The 23,157-nt window shown below is 34.4% G+C and overlaps 1 protein-coding gene across 10 annotated transcripts in view; it reads right to left on the bottom strand.

Moving 5' to 3' along the window:
- Positions 1–9,272: 9,272 nt before the first annotated feature.
- Positions 9,273–23,157, bottom strand: part of plekha7b (pleckstrin homology domain containing, family A member 7b) — a 291,689-nt gene continuing 277,804 nt past the window's right edge. For 8 of the 10 annotated variants that reach the window (XR_007424774.1, XR_007424772.1, XR_007424775.1 and 5 more), the window contains 5 exons: positions 22,875–23,008; positions 22,126–22,268; positions 17,061–17,266; positions 12,824–12,869; positions 9,273–9,838 (listed from right to left, as the gene is read on the bottom strand). Coding sequence is in view for 2 of the 10 variants with exons in the window: in XM_049465414.1 (XP_049321371.1) it covers positions 17,076–17,266; positions 22,126–22,268; positions 22,875–23,008 (468 nt within the window). In the remaining 8 variants the exon portion in view is untranslated. The remainder of the gene's footprint in view (positions 9,839–12,823; positions 12,870–17,060; positions 17,267–22,125; positions 22,269–22,874; positions 23,009–23,157) is intronic. The other 2 variants (XM_049465414.1, XM_049465415.1) reach the window with 2 other exon arrangements.

Below are 23,157 nucleotides of genomic sequence, written 5' to 3'. Positions count from 1 at the left end.
CTAAAAGCCATAATGAAAGGTGTGAAAAGTATTGCTATATCTACATTCATTACTCTGCAGTAGGTAGAAATATAGATACTAGGGTTTAATAAAATACTTCTGTAGAAGTTAAAAAAAAAGTATCAACTTAAGCATTTTAGTTTTGAGTAAAAGTGTTTAAAAAAGTACTGCTTTAAAAACTACTTAAAGTATAAAAGTAAAAGTAATATGAGGGGAAAAAATAAAGCCATTAATAGAAAAAAAATAAAAGCTTAGGCCACACCCACAGAGTCCTGTAGTGCACTACTCCCCACCCCCCCCCAAAACACATTTTACTAAAAGCCATAATGACAGGTGTGAAAAGTGTTGCTATAGAAGAAATATAGATACTAGGGTTTAATAAAATATTTCTGTAGATGTTGAAAAGGAATCAACTCAAGCTTTTTACTATTTATGTAAAAGTTTTAAAGTACTGGTTTTAAAGTATTGTTACGCAGGGAGACGGAGGGATGGACCTAAGTGCAATATTTTATTTAAACAAACAAGATCAAATAAAACAGTAAACAAAACACGGGTAACGCAAACAACTACAAAAAAAAAAAACAAGGCAGGGAGAATATAAAACTAGAACAAAGACTAAGAAACACAGACTACCAAACTAAGACTAGGATACATACGGATAGCAAGGATACGAGGATACCAAAGGTACAAAGGATACAAACGATACAAAAGACTCGACACTGAACATTCTAACAGAGGGGCTTAAATACAAGAGGACAGTGAGAAACACCTGGGCTTGGATGACGAGGGGGCGGGGTAACAGACAGGACACAGGTGAGAACACTAATAGCTAGGCAGGGCTGGGGCGGAGCTATGGTGGAGACAGGTACAAAAACAACAACACAAGCACATGGCTGGGAACACTTGACAGGAAAACAGAGGGGCAGGAGCACAAGAGACCAAACGAGGGAGAAACAGAAGACAGACACGGGCTAAGGTGTTACAAGTATAAAAGTAAATTCAATATAAGAGGACATAATAAAGCCATTCAGAGTCCTATAGTGCACCCCCCCCAACCCATTTTTCTAAAAGCCATAATAACTATAATGTAGAGGTGTCAATCGATTAAACTATTTAATCTGATTAATTACAACAATATTCATTGATTAACTGCGATTAATCGCGCTTGTTTTTCTTAAAATGCTATAAGTTTTTATAGTGAATATTTTTTATGTTAATAAAATAATGAATGTAAGAAATGTAAAATGCAATTATTATAATATTCATATTAGTGGTGTCTAAAATTAAAATACTAGTATATACTTAACTCTGCTTGCTTATACATACATCTACCAACACATAGACACATATACACACTAGGGGTGTCCATTATCGTATCATACACAAAATTAGTGCAAAACATTTTTGACACAGTAAAAAAAAATCATATTGTGATAATAGCAATATTTCTGAAAGTAGTTAATTTTGAATTTGTTTTTTTATTTTTTATTTACTGTATTTACTTTTACCTGTTTTTTACTTGCACTAAATATGCTGCACTTTAGTTTTTGTGGTATGTTTGCAGTTATATTACTTTATTTTTGTTAAGTCTTGGTAAGTTACTGTTTATAAAAAACAGGCAAATTCGATAAAATATATAGTTTTTGTTTAGTTTCTACTGAATGTATTAAATTCTTATATTTATACAAAATATATATTTTTATTTGTCATTTTGTTGCAGTAAGATGTTCTTTGAATTAATAAATACAAATTAATGTTTTGTCATATTGTGACTCAAGAATATGGTTATATTTTATATATTACTATTTCACCGGGATAGCAAAAGAAAGTTAAATCAACATTAATCAATTGCTAATGCATTAAAACAATGTTGATATACAACATTCTGATGCTGATTTATTTGTGCACATCAATTTTTATGTTGATTAATTGAAATGGTTTTATATGTATGATTTGTATATGTAAGTTTACTTACCTTAAATCCGTATATCTTGTTTGTGTGCTATTCCTATAGCCTGTACTGTAGTCCTGCAGTGTAGAAAGGGACATTTAAATAAGAATTAAAATTAATATTATTATATGTGAGAAACAGTTTTTAACTAAAAGCATTATTGTAAGTGTAAATTCAGAAACCCAACCATTTAAAACCATTAATACATTAAAGTTAATTCAATGTGAGAATTTCTACACTAACCGTTATGGCTATTAGGCAATGTTATATAATAAAGGTTGTTTAAACAGACATGTCTGTCATCTGCTGGTGTTGATCCACTGTGTTTTATTATCAAGTCTAAAGTCAGTGCAGTTTTGTTTTCCCACAAAATCTTACAGCACTTCATATCTTACAGCTTCCCTCTGCTGATAACAACTTTTATGGAGATGCAGATTTCATTTTCCAGCAGGATTTGGCACACTGCCAAAAGTACCAATTGGTCTTATAATATAATATTAAAATTTTCTGAGATACTGATTTTTGGGTTTTATTGGCTGTCAGCCATAATCATTAAAAAAATATTAATAATAAGTACTTAAAATAGATTAATCTGTGTGTACTACATCTATATAATATGTAAATTTCACATTTTAAATGGAATTACTGAAATAAAGTAACTTTTCAATCATATTCTATTTTTTTTTTTTTTAAGTTTTGTTCCACTCGATTCTGACACAACCGATTAATTATTTTACATATTTAACATTATTATTGTTTATAATAATATTACTCTTATTGTTGGTGTTGTCCGGAATGTTACAGGTCTTATTAAAAGAGCAAAATACAAATAATAAATAATTAATACTAATTTTAATATACATATTTTTAATTAAATAAGAATAAAAAATTGCAATTAAAAGAAATACCCTGAAATCCCTAAATCCTCAATGACTTTATTAACTATATCAGGTTATTCCTGGGCTGTTAAAGCACAAACAATTCAGCTTTTTCAGATTAAAATATCTCCAAACAAACGCCATTTTACACTAAACAACAGCTGGCATATTCCACCCAATCAGCAACAGCTGGCATATTCCACATGTATAAATGTGCACACAATATAACTTTAAAATACATTTTATTATTAAAAGTAAAAGATGTAAAAACATTAATAAAAACTACTTAGAACAAATGGAAAAATAGCATTTGTTACCTGTCCCCCCACTCTCTAACTATAAACTTTACCATGAAATATAATTATTAAAATCCTTCATATTTTTGCATTGGTGTGTGATTCCAAATCCCATATATGGCTTAAAAATATTTTTTTTTCATAATAAATGCATAATTTAAGTTAAAATACACATTTTAGTTACCCTAAAACATGACCGAGGAGCTCAACCTCAACACTCAGTCCTGTTACCTCAACTCATTCTTAGATCTTATTTGTTAATTTTTAAAATACACTTATTGTGAAAATCACTAGAATTAGAACGTGCTCAGTGTCCTCATGCTATTAGCATAGCCGCCATTTAGCTATTTTTCATGTTTTTTTTTTTGTTTTTGTTTTTTGCTAATTCAATGCTAAAAACTCATTCCTGTTACTTTAAGTCCTGTTACTCATAACATAAAAAGTAACAGGAGTGAGTGCCAGTAACAGGAGTGATTTTTTTTGTCGTCATAAATATTAATTATTTGAACATGCAGACAACTATTTCTTTTTAAATAAAGACTTTTTAAATCTCACATGAGTTTTTTAATCATTTTCGGATTAGGAACCTTGTTAAAAACTTTATTAAAGCAGCCTGAGTTTGACCAGTACATGTTTTGAAATGTTAAATACTTGTGTTAATAGAATTAGAGTTAAAAAAAAAAAAGATTTAAATATAAGTTAAATTTGAAAGAGATACAAGCAAATAGCACCCATTCAGTATAATAGCCCATATACACAAACAGGCTGTAAAATCCACCACTTTCCACTAAAAACAGTAACTGCTTTTTCAGTATTATAGTTATAAAGTAAGCTAACCTTACTTCTCAGTTTTCACTTCAGTGTTTGTGTTTTCTGCTAAAGTTTAGCCTGTTTGTTTGGCTAAAATTAAAAATACTCAGAACTCTGGCTTTACTGTGTTGATTTTCAGCGTTTTTCTTCAGATTTAAATATATCTAAACAAACACTTTTACACTAAACAACAGCTAATGTTGCTAAGCTAATCAGTAACAGGCTAAAGCTACAGTTAGCATGCTAGCATGAACCTTTACTCTCACAGAAAACCTGTACAGGTGATTAAACTGATTTAATAATGTTATATTTTAGATATCTTACCTCCATTCCTCAGCAAACTGGATTTATTGCGCTGATTTCACACTAAATTACCTCAGAATGAACAACATTTTACTGATTTTACTAAACTAAAGCTAAACTTACTCGGTTAGCTACAGTCTAGCATTAGCTAACTAGCATTAGCTGGTACTCTCTCACAGAAAATCTTAATTAAGCTAATTAAACTAATTAAACACCTGCAGGTGAACTGCAGAGTATATGGTTGCTGTCCAATCAACAACAAGTATCTCCATTTTTGTCTTTTTTTATATTAATACATAATTTCTAGACATTCTCCTAAATTTACTGAAATAAACTCTTTTTTACATTGACTTCTTATTTAAAGCGATGATGGTTTTATCTATTTTTTATATTTATATTTAAATGGACAATTTTTTAATACATTTACCTTACATTTAAACTAAAAATATCAAAAGGCTTAATTTATACATTTAAATTTTAACCATGTTTTCTGTGTCTTTTATTTTGTAAGGTGGAGAAATTTGCTGTTAAAAACATATTTTAAGATAAAGAAAAAAAATGTAATTCCATAAATACAAATCTGTCTACCAGAAAATTAAACTCAGGACTAAACTTCAAGTTCAGTTTTAAATTAGAAATAAATGTAGGCATCAGGTTTTTTTTTTTTTTTTTTGTAGTTTAAATAATAGTTTTGTAGTTTAAATATAGAAATAAAAATAAATAAGTAAAAAAACACAAAATGAGAGGATGTGTCCACATTTTTTTTACTGTTTCTGTATTTATAATTTACTGAAATATTAAATTCAAATATATAAAAATGTAAAAATGCAGATTAAAATTGTCATATTTTAAGCTTCATATACACTTAAATTGTAACACTGCTTTTTTATTGTTTTAACCTCCTAAGGTGGTGAAATTTAGCTGCTGAAGAAATCCAAAAATAAGTGTAAAAAAACCTAATTAGGCCATTAAATATTCATCAAATAGGCCATTAACCCTTTCAGACACAGCATTCATTACAATGAACACCATGTATTACTTATTTATTAACACTATTTGAGAGCAGTTGTCCATCAGAATAGACCAGAATGAACCAGCCAATGAACAAGTTTATAAACCAATGAACAGTAGTTTGGCCCCGCCCACTGCAAAAACACTGGAAAAACAGTAGTACTACTAGAGTCACTGAGGCAAAGCAACAGCTAATATTTACTAATTTAATGTGATTTAGACCACTTTTAAATTACGTTTTACTGTTTAAGGATGGTTATTGAAATAAAAAGTGAAATATAAAATATTACACACAGGCTTCCAATGCAATCGAAAAAAAAACTCTATTTAATATTTTAGAAAATTTGATTTATTTGCTATATAGGTTTTATAGTAGAGTATTAGAGTCTTCTTTTCTTTGCATTACAGACTGAAAACAGTATTCTTACATTTTTTTCTGTCACTGGAGATAATTCAGGTCAGAAAGGGTTAAAGTTCATCAAATATATAAAATATAAATATAAATACTTTTGTCAGCTTTTAAGCTCCATTACACCCTAAATTTGTGTTTCTGAGTTTCAACAGCAAAAGTGTTACAATTCAAATGTATTGGAAAACTTTAGCTGTTATAGAAATGAGAAAATAACTTAAAAAAAGAAATGTATGTATATATTTATTTTATATATTTTTTTAAATGCTGTTTTGAAAAATTTGGACACTTTGCAAATTCTAAATATATATTTTTTTACAATTTTAATCTTTGAATAAGGCCATTAAATATTCATCAACTAGGCTATTAAAGTTAATCAGATATATAAAATACACATTCAAATACTTTTGACAGCTTTTTAAGCTCATTTATTGCCTACATTTGAATTGTAACCCATTTACAGTTGAAACTCAGAATTACAAATTTAGGCTGCTGCAAACTTTTGCAGTTGCAAAAATACACAAATAAATGTGAAAATAACACTATTTTCAGATTACAGATTATATATTCATATAACATGTTTATAAAAATCTATATTTATTACAATAAAATTCATTTGACTTGTAAGTTGTTATTTTAAAATCTATTTTATCAATAGCAAGCCACACAACTTCCCATTTTTAAAACACAAAAAGCATTGCTAAAATTAGAAATGTATGAATTGCATCATTACATTGTTCAAATTGAAGAAAAAGCCAATCAAATAAAAATAAATAACAGATGCTGATTTGAAAATTTCAACATCCTACAAATTTAAACTAAAAAAAAACATAAAAAAGAGAAAAATAATATTTAGAAGCGTAAAATTTCTGAGTTGTGAATCAAACTAATTTTAAATTAATTAGTTTTTCTTTTAAGCTGTTTTTAAATGTTCACCATACAAATGTAATAGAAATCAACCCATTATATATTTCCATTAAAGTTAATAAAATATACAAAATGCAGGTTAAATGCTTATTTAATCTTAATATCAGCTCTATAATAAAACTTACCCAACAACCACCACACTGAAGCTGACGTGCTCTCTGTAAAAAAAGGGAAAAAGCTTTTTCTGAAGAGAAAAAAAACCCTGAAAGAATAAAAAACCTGTACCAAAAAACCCAATCTGCAATAAATCTTTACGGGTCACATCAAAAATAAGCTGTTTCTGCCCTCAGTCAGGTTTGTACAGACCGCTGATCAATAAAACACAGGAGTTATTATAAGTATTTCTACTACAAAGCTTTTTCTGCTCTTTATATCTGTTCTGTTCTTCTACTGATTCACCAACCGTGCTATGCTACGCTACGCTACGCTAATACTATCAACCTTCATAGCCCCACAGTGCCAGTACAGAGACGGGAATTACAAATGCCCTTTTAAAACGAGGACCTTTGAACTAAAGAAACATTTCAATACCGTCAAATAACTTCTTTCACCCCGGCTACCTTTAGTTTTGTATTTCTGAATTCACCTCTGTCTGAATTCTCTTTAGAAATAAATGTAAAGAAGAAATCAATCAGAAATATCAAAGAGAATCCTTGGAACTATGATGAGAGCACATTTTGTTGGCTACTTATGCTTTGTACCGACTCGGTTCCGACAAGAAATAAGTTATTGTGGCGCCTCGGCCAACGTGAAAGTGAAGGAATTTCGAAATTAAGCTTTTCTCTCCTCATTTTATCTCTTCGTCTCTTTATTTGCCTAACGGGAGGAGAAAAACTACAAAAGATCAGAAGATCAGAAGATCAGAAATCTTTCAGAAAGCATTAATTAAATTCGGGGGGACAGTGAGGGTTAGCTGTGTAATTTCAGAGTCGATAAAGGTAAAATCTCTGAGGAAGAATTTCCTGCCCAGCGACCTTTACTTTCAAAGATCTTATTTAACTATTAAGAAAACTTTTATGATGAAGTTTGAAAAAAAAAAAAAAAAGTTTGGTAACACTTCCTATGAATCCTTAATAACTAGTATGATAACATATATATGTGCTAATAGCAACATACACTACATAACATCATGTAAAAATCTTATTCTAGAGCCCTATTTTCTATTTCTATTATCTATACAAACTAAAAAAAAATCATAATTATATTATTGGTTATTATATTAAAATTATTGGTCTTTACAGGGTCAGATATGTGTTTTCCTCTGAACTACAAACTCTTTCCTAGCAGCATTAAAAGATATGCAAGATTTGTACCATTTAATCAAATGCCAAAAGGTACATTACCACAAAAAAATATATAAAGATACTTAAAAATGTATATATATATATATATATATATATATATATATATATATATATATATATATATATAGTAAAGTAATCTGTGACACAGACATCTGTTTTTTAATAATTCTATTTTTATTTTATATAAAGCTATGGTGTGATAATCAAAATAAAGCAATGCAACAAATCAAACTGTGTTTTATAAAAACGTTGCGGAAGTGTGAAGTGCCTTATTACTGTTTTTTGTGTTTTTGCACTTAAACTATAAGCTCAAAATGAAAAATTTGTTCCTTTAGAAATTATTTTCTATTCTTAAACCATGTTAAATTATATTAGATTAGAGGAAAGTCATTTAGACATCATTTTTGTAGCCTAATTTACTGATGTTTAGGCCTGTGGATCATTGTTTGCATTTTATTAAAAAACAGGTCTATGCTTCTTCAGTGTTGCAATTTTAATTAACATAGTTTCTGAACAGATTTCGCTCATTTAAACATCTTGAAAATGTTTTTTAAAAGCTCAGTTTTAGCAGCTCATTTACGGGAACAGAAATGTTATTTTATTTAGTTTTCTTTTTATTGTTGATGCAAAAAATGGGTTTGGCTAATTGAAAGTTCTAGCAGAAAACTCCAATTCTCGTCACTCGTATCTCAACCAATCATGCTTTCCTTTCCCGTGCTTGGTCCCCACCTCCTCCAGTTTGGTCCCGCCCACTGCCAGGGGGTTGGCTCTGCCAAAATCCAGATGTTCCAGACCTGGGCCGACGACGGGGCCTACTCCAAAGACTAACTTTACGTTAATAGTTACGTTATTCTATCACATTGGTAATACTATCGAAATTAAAGATGGCATTATTGGGTCTTTCCAGAAGAACCAGTGATACAAAAATATCACACGTCAGACAGAAAAAGTTGACAAGACAAGTTTTTCATTTGTTAATATCTTTAATATTTACATTTTCTTAAAAAAAAGACAAAAAAAACATATGCCATGTTTTCTGTTTTTTTCCCCTCCAACCCAATATCTCTAAATGTCTCTGAAAATATTATCATATTATCGTTAAATGTTACGTACCCGCCCTCCCCATCCAAACCCTTTTATTTATTTTTTTCCAGAAACAAATGAAAAGAAAAATAAAACATAAAAAATCAAATATAAAAAAAAGAAAAAAAAAAAAAAAACAACAAAGCCCATTTGGCAAGCTACTTGGAAACTGGCAGTGCTAGATAGACAAAAATAATAATAATAATAATAATAATATTTCAAGTGATTTGGTGTAAGAATAGCATCTTCTCAGTCAACAAAAATACAATCAATCGAAAGATTGGACAGTTACTTCCGTACCAGCTAACCTATCGTCTTTATTACTTTATTATTTCAGTATTATTTTTCATGTTTAATACTTCATGTTTTTTGTCCTCCTCTCTTTTTATTCAGCTACCTTTATTCAGCTCTTCTCTCCACGCTCTTCTCGCCGTACACTACGAGCTTTGACATGTTTTAAAATGAGTTTCGTATTTGCTCTATGATACAGTGCATGTTAAAAGTGCAATAATGTGTAAAAAATAACTTTTTCTACCACTCGGTTAGGTCTGTTAGACGTATTCGTATTTTTTTTAGTATGTGCACAGCAGTTTCCACAGCAAAAAGGCTCGTGACCTATAGAAAATATCCATATTGTTTTAGTGTAGCTGTACAAAAACCCCACGCGTCTCTGAAGTGAAGTGCACCTTGTCCGCTGATATGAATGCCAAAAGTCCGAAAGTGCGCTCATTGTCATCTAGAATGCAGGAGATCAGAGGATCAGAGGATGGATGGCGATGGATGAGCTCCAGCTGTAGAGTTTAGGAACGCCAGGCGTGAGTTTTTTCGGCGTGTGATAGCACCTCAATGACCGGACACAGCTTTGGCTGAAAAAGAGACGACATGTTTAAATAAAGAACATTTTACATAGAAATACACCAACCAGCCATTTCATTAAAACCACCCCTTTGATTCTACACTCACTGTCTATTATGTTATTGAAGACAATATTTAATAATTACAGATTATTAAAAATATTAAAAAATATATTAAAAATATCTCTGTATACTTTATATTATTATTATCCTATTTTTACCCTGCTCTTCAATAGTCAGGACCCCACAGGATAGACCATCATCGTAGCCATTAAATCTGAGGGGGACATGTCCACTTCATGGTCCATAATTTAGTTTGTACCCCCCCAACATTTAACACAGGGGTGTCCAAACTTTTTTTGTTGGGGGCCAGAAGGAGAAATATATTTGAAGTCACGGTCCACAGACTCTGTAATAAAACCAATAATGAAATATACCACTTTAAATAATACTTTTTCCTGATTATTTCATTTACACACCATTTTACTTGACTTACTATCTTTATCTTTGACAGTGTTGTGTAAACTAAGATTTTTCAAATTGATGTTTAATTTCATGATGTCTCTTAATATTAAACTCCTTAATTACGGCAACTTTTAGACTCTTTGGCCCGTTTTTCTGTGCTAGAAATGCGCACCCTCTCTGCTTTTAGACTCTTTGGCCCGTTTTTCTGCGCTAGAAATGCGCACCCTCTCCGGTTTTAGACTCTTTGGCCCGTTTCTGACACCTAGCGTTCAAACTTTGAATCTCACATTCTAAAATACCTCGCTGGCCGCTCCAAAAAAGGAGACGGGCCGCAAATGGCCCACGGGCGTAGTTTGGACACCCCTGATTTAACATAAGATATTTTTTTTTAGCCCTAATGAATTTCTCTGTTATTTAAATAGTATATAAAGTTTTAGAGGAAACAAAAAAAAATAAAGTTTTAGAGGAAATTCAGAAAAAAGGTCATTTTTATTTGTGCTCACACACTTTAATTCACTATTTAAATTACTATTTAAATTTGTATTTTTTTATTAATATTAATTAATTTATTTATTTATTTCAAAATTTTCCCATTTTCTCCCCAATTTACTAGCCAATTACCCAACCCACTCATTAGGACTCCCCCTATCACTAGTGATGCCCCAACACACCAGGAGGGTGAAGACTAACACATGCTTCCTCCGATACATGTGAAGTCAGCCACCGCTTCTTTTCGAGCGGCAGCTGATGGAGCATTACCGAGTAGCATCACAGTGCTAACGCTCGGAGGAAAGCGCAGCGGCTTGGCTCCGGTACATCAGCTCACAGACGCCCTGTACTGCAGACATCACCCTAGGAGTGATGTGGGGAGAGAGCGCCATCTACCCACCGGCAGAGAGCAGGGCCAATTTTGCTCCCTCTGAGCGCCGGCAGCTTGATGTTAAAGCTGCATGAGCAGGGGTTCAAACCTGCAACTTCTCGCTCATAGTGGCAGCGCTTTAGACTGTTGGACCACTGGGCACTAATTTTTTATTTTTAAAATATATTATTGCTTTTGCTTGAAACTACCTATTTACCTATTAAATAATAAGCATTAATCAAACAGGTGTTCGTTGTTGTAAAAATATTATGCTGGAAACTCTGCATTAAAATGTACATTTGGGTCAATGTTTTCTAACCTTCATACTGCCCTTCATGCTGTCAATACAATAGAAAAAAAAGAAAATACAGCTCTGGAAAAAATGAAGAGATCACTTCAGTTTCTGAATCAGTTTCTCTGATTTTGCTATTTATAGGTTTATGTTTGAGTAAAATGAACATTGTTTTTTATTCTATAAACTACAGACAACATTTCTCCCAAATTCCAAATAAAAATATTATAGTAATTTAGAGCATTTATTTACAGAAAATGAGAAATGGCTGAAATAACAAAAAAGATGCAGAGCTTTCAGACCTCAAATAATACAAAGAAAACAAGTTCATATTTAATAAGTTTTAAGAGTTCAGAAATCAATATTTGGTGGAATAACCCTGGTTTTTATTCACAGTTTTCATGCAACTTGGCATGTTCTGTTTGCTTAGCAAATCTTAATTGTGTAAATACAGATGTGGTCAGTGTTACTGGAGAGCCCTGTGAGCTGCACTCAGTTAGAGCTGCTGACAAGGGAGCGGTGTCTGTAGGTAAACTTAACATGTTTAACAACCTGTTAAACTTAACAAAATACACCAAAATGCAGGAAATGGCATCTATGCCATCTTTATAGGGGAGGAACCTGTATACTTACTGTCCTTCACTCTATTTAACACTCCTAAGGATGAAAGGATAATAATAAAGTATGCAGAGGAACAAAGTGCAAAGTATCCTATATACAGGGTTCATACAGTTTTTAACCAAGAAATTTCCATTCACTTTTTCATGACTTTCTTCATGCCTTCAAGGCAAATTTTCATGACCGTACGATTGTTAAAACATCAGCTTGTTAAAAAAAAATGTGTGTCAAATCTTGACAGCTCCATCGTGTAGGGCTAAGATAAGATAAGACAAGGCAAGACAAGACAAGATATTTGTAATGATTTACTGAACACATTCTGAGCTGATGTATTTGTTAGCTTAAAATAGCTTTTCTCCATTGATAAATTAAAAAAAACACTAGTAGATTGTAAATTTCAATGACTTTTCCAAAACTTTCTGGGTATTTTTTTTTTTTTTTCCAAAATTAATCCAGGCCTTGAAATTGCAATTTTGAAATTCTATAACTTTTCCAGGTTTTTCAGGACCGTACGAACCCTGTATATATTGACTGCAGCTGATCTATTGGAACATGACTGTAGAAAATAGAAATAAGAAGGTGGTTTTAATGAAGTGGCTGCTCAGAACAGGTTGTAACATCAAGCACCGGCTGGAGAAGTAATTTTAATGGGAAATCCTACTGTAAAAAGAGAATAGGGAGTTATTATATGAATACATTATTGGTATATTGTTCTGTTCTGTATGTGGCAAACTATAGGCTGGGGATGTTGGGAACTTTATACCTTTACTACATAGTCGACAGGTAAACACTCTCCACCCTCCCTCTCTCTGTGCAGCGTTAACAAATACAGGAAAGATACAGGAGTTAGAGTTAAAGAAGTGTGTTACAATAACACACGCAGACACACACACACACACACACACACACATATACACACTGCAAAGCACAGCTGAAATGTTTAAGTCACATGCAGATCAGGTACATGCCACAGAGTTGCTGATTTCAATTCTTGACTGCAGATTTTGAGAGATAATTCATTTAAAAAAAGCTCCTTAAAGACACTTTGTTTTACTTTCAATGGAAGTCAATGTAAATCATTCTGCACTATAGGGCGCACTGGATTATAAGGCGCATCATGTGACACTAGTAAGGAACAGGGGTGTTGCCATGTTTTCCTTCTTTTTCAGCAGGTTTCGCCTTCTAAGTTAACGAAACTGTAATTCTTAAAAAATTCTCAAAAAAAAAAAAACACTTTCAAAGTCAAACAAGCACTCGATGTTAATCTACACAGATTTACAGTACGCTAATATTTCCAAATTATCCAGCACTAAGGTTGAAGCATTAGTATTAGCATTAGCCGATAACTGCTAGTGCTTAGTGTGGTTAACCGGTAATGCTAATGCTGCTCCAGCAGTGCTAGCCGGGTTAGCAGCAGGCTACAGACTGATAATCATTTCCATGATTTTTTTCATGACAATATGATTTTTAGAACATCAGTGGAGACATAGACAATAGAACCAAAAATCAACTAAAACTATGATAAAAACTAATATACTACAGTAGGTCTGAAAGGAATCAATTAAAATGTTGACACACAATCTTTAATAATAAAATGTGGGTCAGAACAAACAGATTTTCTCTGTCGATAAGCTGAAACACAAAGATTTTTCCAAAAATTCTCTCTTTTTTTTCCAAAACTTATCCAGGCCTGAAAATTCCATGACATTTCCAGGTTTTTCATGACCGTATGTTAGCTAGCTTGCCGCTAAAGTTAATATGTTAGCTGAATCTTCACTAATGTTAGCTAGCTCTCCGTTAATCTTAATTCTCTCCCTGGATTAGATGTTCACTACAGCAAATTTCCAATAAACTTAAGATAAGTTAAAACTCTTTCAGGACCCGCAGGAACGCTGTAATACTCACCTCTAAACGGCACCTCTAAAAGAGCTAGAGCTTAGTGGCTAATGCTAATGCTACTCTAGCCCCGGCACTCTTGTATAACGCTGTACTTCAGTGGAGTGGCTTTACTGCTCCTTAATGCCTGACTGGTAGAACTCATACACAAGGAGCACCGGATTATAAGGCGCACTGACGATTTTTGGGAAAATTAAAGGATTTTAAATGTGAAAAAGTATTTCAGGCAATTCTGGAGTATTTCCAGCAGTCTATTTATCATGAAATTTGGTCACAATGTAAAGAACAACCACAATTTAAGTCCAAAAGTGAAATACAGCAAAAATGGACATGCAAAACAGCACGAATACAACAAAATCTGTTATCATGCACAGTCAGTAGATATTCAGTATAATTTACAAGTGTGTAAATGCAAACATCGCACAGACAATTAAACATATGTGTTGTTTTAGAATAGCAGCTGCAGCTTTTCTCCGTTGATAAATAAAAACAAAACAAAGTAACACTCTCTATGAACCCTGTATTCATATTGGCCTTTTGAATATATGAATTTATAATGCATTATAAGACATGCATAATACCTTATAATGACTGTAATACGCCTGTATAATAGCTCATAAGTACTTACAGTGACATTTATAAGACATTATTAACTGCAAGTGTTGTAAGGGTTTATAAAGAAAGGGCTTATAATGCCTTATAATATCTGTTCATAAGAACATTGTACAATGTAGATTTGTAATGCACTATAACATTAATAACAGATTTGGTATATTTTGGTATAATGCATTATAATGTGCAGCTATAATTTCTCAAATTAAGCTTTTATAAAAGTGTGTAACACATTATGAAGCCTTATATTCAGTTATTACTGACTTTAAGTGAAGTTTTAAATGTGAAGTAAATTTTATTATGCCTTACTATAATGTCTTATAGAGCATTATGTGTGCTCTATAAGATTTACTTTATTAAAAAACACGTTTAAAACACACTTCACTTAAAGCCTGTTTAAATTCCATAACTTTTCCAGGTTTTTCAAGGACCGTAGAAACCCTATATATATATATATATATATATATATATATATATATATATATATATATATATATATATATATATATATATGTATATATATATACATATATATATATATATATGTATATATATATATATATTTACTGGAGCTGGTGGTTTTAATGAAGTGGCTGCTCAGAATAGGTTGTGACATCAAGTAAGTAATTTTAATGGGAAATCCTACTGTAAAAAGAGAATATTGAGTCATTATATTTATAATATTGGTATATTGTGCATTATATGGCAGACTAAAGGCTGGGGAAGTTAAGAAGTTTATGTTTTTATAACAGCAGCTTCAGCATAAGGAAGAGTGCTGTGCTATAAATACAAATACAGGAGATAAGGAAGACCTTATGGTAAACGTTAGCTCCTGGGAGTCGTGTAGGTACATTTCATCACGCAGTTTTTACAGTAACACTGTTCTCGCTGCAGCCGGCGCTCAGCGACTCGCTCTCTGCGGTTTACAGATGGTGAGGTAAGCGGCGTTTGGCGGCGCAGCTGTTAGAAAGTGAGAATAAGGTGCGGGAGAGAAAGGTGCCCCCAGCTCTTTGTTAATTACAGCACAATTCACAAAAGGCAGCGTTTGTTTAGAGCGCCTCCACCTCCTCCTGCCGCGCTCATAAAAGCCAATTTGCAGACAATTCACACACTTCTGCTGCTCCAGATGTGGAGGCAGCTGCCTGCAGGAGGGCAATCCGCTCATCCAGAGCAGAGTGCCGAGGCTTTGTGGAGCCACAATCGTGCAACCTGTAGCCTGCAGTGTGCCGACACATGCTTCACTGTATACATAAATATATAAATATATGTTTATATATGGAAAAAAAAAATAAGAGACCACTTAAAAATAATGAGTTTCTTTGATTTTACCAAATTAAAAACCTCTGGAATATAATCAAGAGGAAGATGGATGATCACAAGCCATCAAACCAAACTGAACTGCTTGTATTATCCAAAAGCAGTGTGTAAGACTGGTGGAGGAGAACATGATGCCAAGATGCATGAAAAAACTGTGATTAAAAACCACCAGGGTTATTCCACCAAATATTGATTTCTGAACTCTTAAAACATGTTTATGAATATGAACTTCTTTTCTTTGCATTTTTGTTATTCCAGACATTTCCCATTTTCTGTAAATAAATGCTCTAAATGAGAATATTTTTATTTGGAATTTGGGAGAAATGTTGTCTGTAGTTTATAGAATAAAACAACAATGTTCATTTTACTCAAACACAAACCTATAAATAGCAAAATCAGAGAAACTGATTCAGAAACTGAAGTGCTCTCTTAATTTTTTCCAGAGCTGTATATATTATATATACACACACACAGTGGCATGGACAAGTATTTGCCCCTTTTACAGATTTATTTTGTTTTTCCATTTTTGTGATACTTACATTTTTCAGATTACCAAACAAACTGAAAATACAAATAAAATGCATTTTTTTATGATGATTTAATTTATTACAGGGTTCTTGCTCCATTTTAAAAGTCAAATTGAATGCTTTTTAAGACCCTTTTTAAGACCTCTATAAATATAATTTAAGATTTAAAAACGTAGACATAATTTCATTATTAGACTTGTGCTGTGGATGATCTTAAACAGCACGTTTATGCTGGAAAATCCTTCAATGTGTCTGAATTAAAATAATTCTGTAAAGAAGAGTGGAATAAAATTCCTCCACAGAGATGTAAAAGGCTCGTTGCCAGATATCAGTCCAGCTTGATTGCAGTTGTTGCCGCCAAGTTATTCGTTTTAGGAGGCAAACACTTTTTCACACAGGACTAGATTAGTTTGAATTGGTTTTTTTTCCTTTAGTAAATGAAATCATCATTTAAAAAGTGATTTTTATATTTACTCATGTTATATTTGCCTAATATTAAAGTTTTTTTTATATGAATGGAAAACAAAAGAAATCTGTGGGGCAAATACTTTTTTATGCCCCCACACACACAAACACACACACACAAATGAAGCATTAGCGGAAATATAAAACAGAAGCATGCTGATTGGTTAGCGGGTTAGTTCTTACTTCTGCTTTCTTTGATTAGACAAAGGTGTAGTGAATTCCATTGCTCAGGGGAGGGGGAGGCGGCTGTGAGGAGGAAGAGGAGGAGGAGGAGGAAGAGCAGGAGACAGTGAGAGCAGCAGGAGGCGTGGTAGGAGGAAGAGGAGGAGGTGGAGGAGGAGGAGGAGGAGGTGGAGGGAGCATTGTGGGACTGTTATCCTGTGGAGAAGCTAAAGAGGAGCAGAGAGCAGGACAGACAGGTGTTAGTAAAACAGTACATTAACACATCTACCTCTAATATACTCTACTGTAATTACTAACCAATAACAACCTGCACACAGATCACTACTACTGGAATACTACTGATACTGTATAGACACTACATGGACAAAAGTGTTGGGACATCTGCTCATTAATGAAGCATTGCTGTAATTTGGATTGGATTGCATTCAGCATCAAAAGAGCGTCATATTCTGAACATCTGGAGCAATCTGTATGCGAGCCGTGAAACCGTGCACTGTGCAGCTTGATTCAGGGTGTGTCAGGGTGTCTTTGCTATCTTAACGGCAGGAAAAGTACATCTTAGTCAGCTAAAAACACACAAAGGGCATGTACTAATTCTCCCAATCAATCATCGGTGTGGTTAATTTTGGGTGTAATGTGAAATAAACCAATCAGCTTGTCAATTAGCTCATTATTCCTTTTAAGAGTCAGGTGAGCTCTGACTTTGGCGGATTGCTATTTTAATGGCGCAGCTACCTGTATGTGTCTAAAGTTTCTCAGCAGAGAAAGAGATAAATATGTGTGAAAGAAAGAGAGAGAGAGGGATAGAGAAATAGAGAAAGAAAGCGAGACAGAGAGAGAGATTGAGGGGGAGGCAGCTACAGGGAAAACACGCGAGAGAAAGAGAGAGAGTGAGAGAGACAGATAATGAGACTAGATGTTTCTCTGAAGGTTAGAGGGGGTAGAGAATGAGGGTGTGAGAGAGAGAGAGAGAGAGAGAGAGAGAGAGAGAGAGAGAGAGAGAGAGAGAAAGATAGAGGTCGAGAGGAAAGAGAGATACAAGGAAAATGAGTGAGATAGTGATAGAAAGAGAGAGGCAGAATTAGAAAAAGATAAAGAGAGAGAGACACTGGGTGTTCCTCTGAAGGTTAGAGGGGTAGAAAGAAAGAGAGAGAGAGACAGATAAAGAGAGAGAGAAATGGAGTTAGAATTAGAGATATCAAGAGATACAGGAAGAGAGTGAAAAGGTTAGAGAGTGAGAGATAATATGACAGAGAAAGAAAGATTGAGAGAGAGAAAGAGAGAGAGAAAGATATAGAGACTGGATGTTCAAGCTTCAAGGAAAATGAGTAAGATGAAGATGAAGAGAGAAGCAGAAGGAGAAAGAGAGAGAGGGAGAGCGAGAGAGGGGCAGAACAAGAGAGAAAGTTAAGAAGAGAGAATTAGAATGAGAGATCAAAAGAAAGAGAGAGAAATACAGGAAGAGAGACAGTGAAAGGGATAGAATGAGAGAGATAGAGAGAGGAAGAGAGAGATTGAGAGAAAGACTGGATGTTCAAGCTACAAGGAAAATGAGTGAGATTGAGATAGAGAGAGGCAGAATGAGAGAGACACACAGTTGCTGTTCATCTTAAGGATAGTCAGGTGGAGAGAGAGAGAGAAAGAGAGAGGGAGGCAGAATAGAGAAATAGAGTTAGAGATAGAATGAGAGAGACTGAGAGATACAGGAAGATAAATAGTGAGAGGAATAGAAGGACAGATAGAGATAGTATGACAGAGAAAGAAAGATTGAGAGAGAGAACTAGAGAGAGATTGAGGGAGAGAGAGAGCCATAGAAAGATTGAGTGAGAGAGATAGTATGACAGAAAAAGAAAGATTGAGAAAGAGAGGTAGAGATCTCGAGAGAGAGAGAGAGAGAGAGGGAGAAAAAGACTGGCAGTTCCTCTGAACGTTAGAAAGGGATGGAGAGCGAGGAGGAGGGGGGTGAAAGAAAAAGAGAGAGAGACAGAGAAAGAGGGATAAAATGAGAGGAAGAGAGTGGGCTAGAGAGAGATAGAGAGAGATGGTGTGTGAAAAAGATTGAGATAGGGAATGAGAGAGAGAGAAGAGGGATATAGAGATTGAGTGAGAGAGATAGCATGACAAAAAGAAAGATTGAGAGAGAGGGAGACTGGGGGTAGATAGAGAGCGAGGTGGGCAAAAGAAAGAGAGAGCGCGCGAGAGAGAGAGAGATAGCATATGAAAGAGAGAGAGAGGGAGAGAGACTGGCAGTTCCTCTGAAGGTTAGATGGGGTAGAGAGCGAGAAAGAGAGGTTGAGAGATAGAGAGAGACAGAGCGAGAGAGAGAGAGGGAGAGAGAGATAGAGCAAGAGAGAGAGAGAGAGAGGGAGAGAGAGAGAGAGAGAGCGAGAGAGAAAGATAGAGCGAGAGAGAGAGAAAGAGAGGGAGAGAGAGAGAGAGAGAGAGATGGGCGTGAGAAAGTAAAGATGAAACGTGAGCTTCACGCTTTTATATGTCAGTTCAGAAACATGTTCAAAGCAGTGCCACAGGACGCGGACGAGAGGGCGGCCCGACTCATCTCCAGCTCCCTCATTGATCAGCCCAGAAAAATGGCCTCATCAAGAGATTCCTCCCAGCCTGAGAGATTCAACACGGCTCACAATTAGCACACGGCTTTGCTCATCACGTCCCCCGTAATGAGGAATAATGTTCTGGTATTAGAAGATGATGATTGTGGGCTCAGTTTGCTCTTTTACCTTCCCCTTCTTCAGCTCCATGAAAGAGCAAGTCAATGGGAGTGTGCTTCTAAAACCACTAAACACGTTTCAACAGACCTTTCAATAATTTTTAAAGCATTCTGCCTGCGTTACTTCTGATCTACTGTCCAAACATCTGCAGATTTATGCGTTAACACTCTGAAGAGGAAAGACTCAGCCCAGTAGAGCAAGTATCAGAACACTAACCGGATACCCCTCTTGTGAATTCATCCCTCAGCCCAGTACAGTGAGAATCAGAACACTAACTGGATTCACCAATCTAGATTTGAATGAAGAATTTGTGCTTATTTTGAGTCAAGTTACTTAAAATAAAGTAAATTTAAAGTGAGACTGATTAAGGTTGTTGTTCCTCGAATAAACAAAATAATCTTACACAATAATCTTATCAGAAAGAAAAAATATGTATTATGTTGAAATTGAGTTTACATTTATGCAGTGTACTAGAATACTAACTGTTAATCTACATAGATTTCTCTCTATAAAACTGTTTATTTGGCTGAGTAAAGCACTAAACTGAAACTCCTGTATAACTCTGTACTTCAGCGGAGTGGCTTTACTGCTCCTTAGTACCTGATAGAACTGGTAGAACTTACTTTAATAATTGAGTCATTTGTTTTATTATACACCGATATCTATGTATCAATTTACATTTTTATGTTACTCTTTGTTTTAATTAATTTATTCCAATATATCATAGTCACAACCTTCTATTTGCTCTTTTTACAAGTTTATTATTTTATGTTATTTTATTTTCTATTACAGGGGTTGGACAATGAAACTGAAACACCTGTCATTTTAGTGTGGGAGGATTCATGGCTAAATTGGAGCAGCCTGGTGTTCAATCTTCATTAATTGCACATTGCACCAGTAAGAGCAGAGTGTGAAGGTTCAATTAGCAGGGTAAGAGCACAGTTCTGCTCTAAATATTGCAATGCACACAACATTATGGGAGACATACCAGAGTTCAAAAGAGAACAAATTGTTGGTGCACGTCTTGCTGGCGCTTCTGTGACCAAGACAGCAAGTCTTTGTGATGCATCAAGAGCCACGGTATCCAGGGTAATGTCAGCATACCACCAAGAAGGACCGACCACATCCAACAGGATTAACTGTGGACGCTGTAAGAGGAAGCTGTCTGAAAGGGATGTTCGGGTGCTAACCCGGATTGTATCCAAAAAACATAAAACCACGACTGATCAAATCACGCAGAATTCAATGTGCACCTCAACTCTCCTGTTTCCACCAGAACTGTCCGTCACCACAATCAATTATTGTGCTCTAAAACCAGGTGTTTCACTTTCATTGTCCAATCCCTGTATGTCTTGTCTTAATATTCTGATTACCTCTCTCAATGTACATGTCACAGTTTAGGCCGTGTCTGTCTTCTGTTTCTCCCTCATTTGGTCTCTTGTGCTCCTGCCCCTCTGTTTTCCTGTCATGTGTTTCCCAGCCATGTGCTTCTGTTGTGTTTTGGTCCTGTCTCCGCCCTAGCCCCACCCTGTCATCAGTGATTTGTAACCCCGCCCCCTCTTGATTAATCCTCAGGTGTTTCCAGTTTCCTGTTCCCTCCTCGTGTGTATATAAGCCGCTTTGTTTCAAGCCTTCTTTGTCTAGTCTTTTGTTGGTTTGTTTGCTGTCCGTGTTCAGGTTTGTTTCATGCTGTTTCTTAGATTCCTGTTTTCAAGTTTAGTGTTTTGTAGTTTTGTATTCAGTGTAACTTTGGTTTATTTTGTTTGTTTGTTTGTTAATTTGTTTTAGTTTGTTAATTTAATAAATATAATTAATCTGCACTTACGTCCATCCCCTCACTTCCGTAACAGTACAGCGCTTTGAGTTGCATTTTAATGTATTAATGATGCTTTATGAATTATTATTATTATTATTATTATTATTATTATTATTATTATAAATGCCAATGAGTTTAAGCTTTAACATAAATGCGTCCCAATAATTTTGTCCATACTGTTCATGTGTGTGTATATATATATATATATATATATATATATATATATATATATATATATATATATATAATGATCTTAATATAGTTGTCCCTCAGGTGTGGAGAGCGTGAACTGGCGGTGTGTGTGTATTTGAGTGGTTGAGGTGGTTTAAGAGGAGGTACTTCAGGTCTGTCTCAAAGCTCAGTCTGCGTGTCTGGAGCCAGAAATCATTCCATTAACTAAAAATGTCAAAAAGTGCTGCGTGAGTGTGCTGCGGGCGCGTGGGAAATGCGGGGAGTGTGTAGGAGTGGAGCTCGGTGTCAGACGCTGATCTATCTGAAGTGAGAGGGCACGAGGGCCGGGTACCTGCCACCTGCTTGCTCTTCAGAGAGGCCTCGGAGGCCAGAGCGTACGACATGGTGATGATCCTCTCCTGCTCGTGAAGTGCTGAGTCCAGGTCTGGCAGCAGCGGCTTATCCACCGTAACAGCTGGAGGAATGTTCTGCACACTGACACACAAATACAAACACATAAAAACACAGTTAAAAACACCTTAAAAATGAGGAGTATCTTTGATTTTACCAAATTAAAAACCTCAGGAATATAATCAAGAGGAAGATGGATGATCACAAGCCATCAAACCACCAAACTGAACTGCTTGAATTTTTGCACCAGAAGTAAAGCAGCATAAAGTTATCCAAAAGCAGTGTGTAAGACTGGTGGAGAAGAAAACATAATGCCAAGATGCATGAAAACAAAACTGTGATTAAAAACCACCAGGGTTATTCCACCAAATATTGATTTCTGAACTCTTAAAACTTTATGAATATGAACTTGTTTTCTTTGCATTTCTCATTTTCTGCAAATAAATGCTCTAAATGACTCTAAATGATTTTTATTTGGAATTTGGGAGAAATGTTGTCTGTAGTTTATGGAATAAAACAACAATGTTAATTTTACTTAAACATAAACCTATAAATAACAAAATCAGAGAAACTGATTCAGAAACTGAAGTGATCTCTTCATTTTTTACAGAGCTAAATATAGTATATATCCACTAAAATCAAAATCTGTATAAATAAATGATAAATGATAAATAATAAATGAGTATTTACCTTGACTTGGCGAGGATGCTCTTAATGCGCTCCACTTTGCGGTGTCGTGCCTCCATCTCCTGAGGGCTGAGCGGCTCCTCTGGCTCAAAGTCCAGGTAGCGTTCAGGGATGATCACCTTCTCGGGCTTAGACAGCTACACAGTCATGCAGGGACGAAGAGCACACAGTACATAACTCACCTCAAATCTTAATAAATGGGATGATATATGAGATTGGAAAGACATTTTTCATAATGCACTGTTGTTTCGGTGCACCGAAATCTGCACCCCCGCCAGGAAAAGCA

Source organism: Astyanax mexicanus, chromosome 16 (genome assembly GCF_023375975.1).
Source record: "Astyanax mexicanus isolate ESR-SI-001 chromosome 16, AstMex3_surface, whole genome shotgun sequence".
NCBI lineage: Eukaryota > Metazoa > Chordata > Actinopteri > Characiformes > Acestrorhamphidae > Astyanax > Astyanax mexicanus.
Note: the sequence above shows the minus strand (reverse complement) of the source record. Positions and strands in the feature narration are given on the sequence as shown.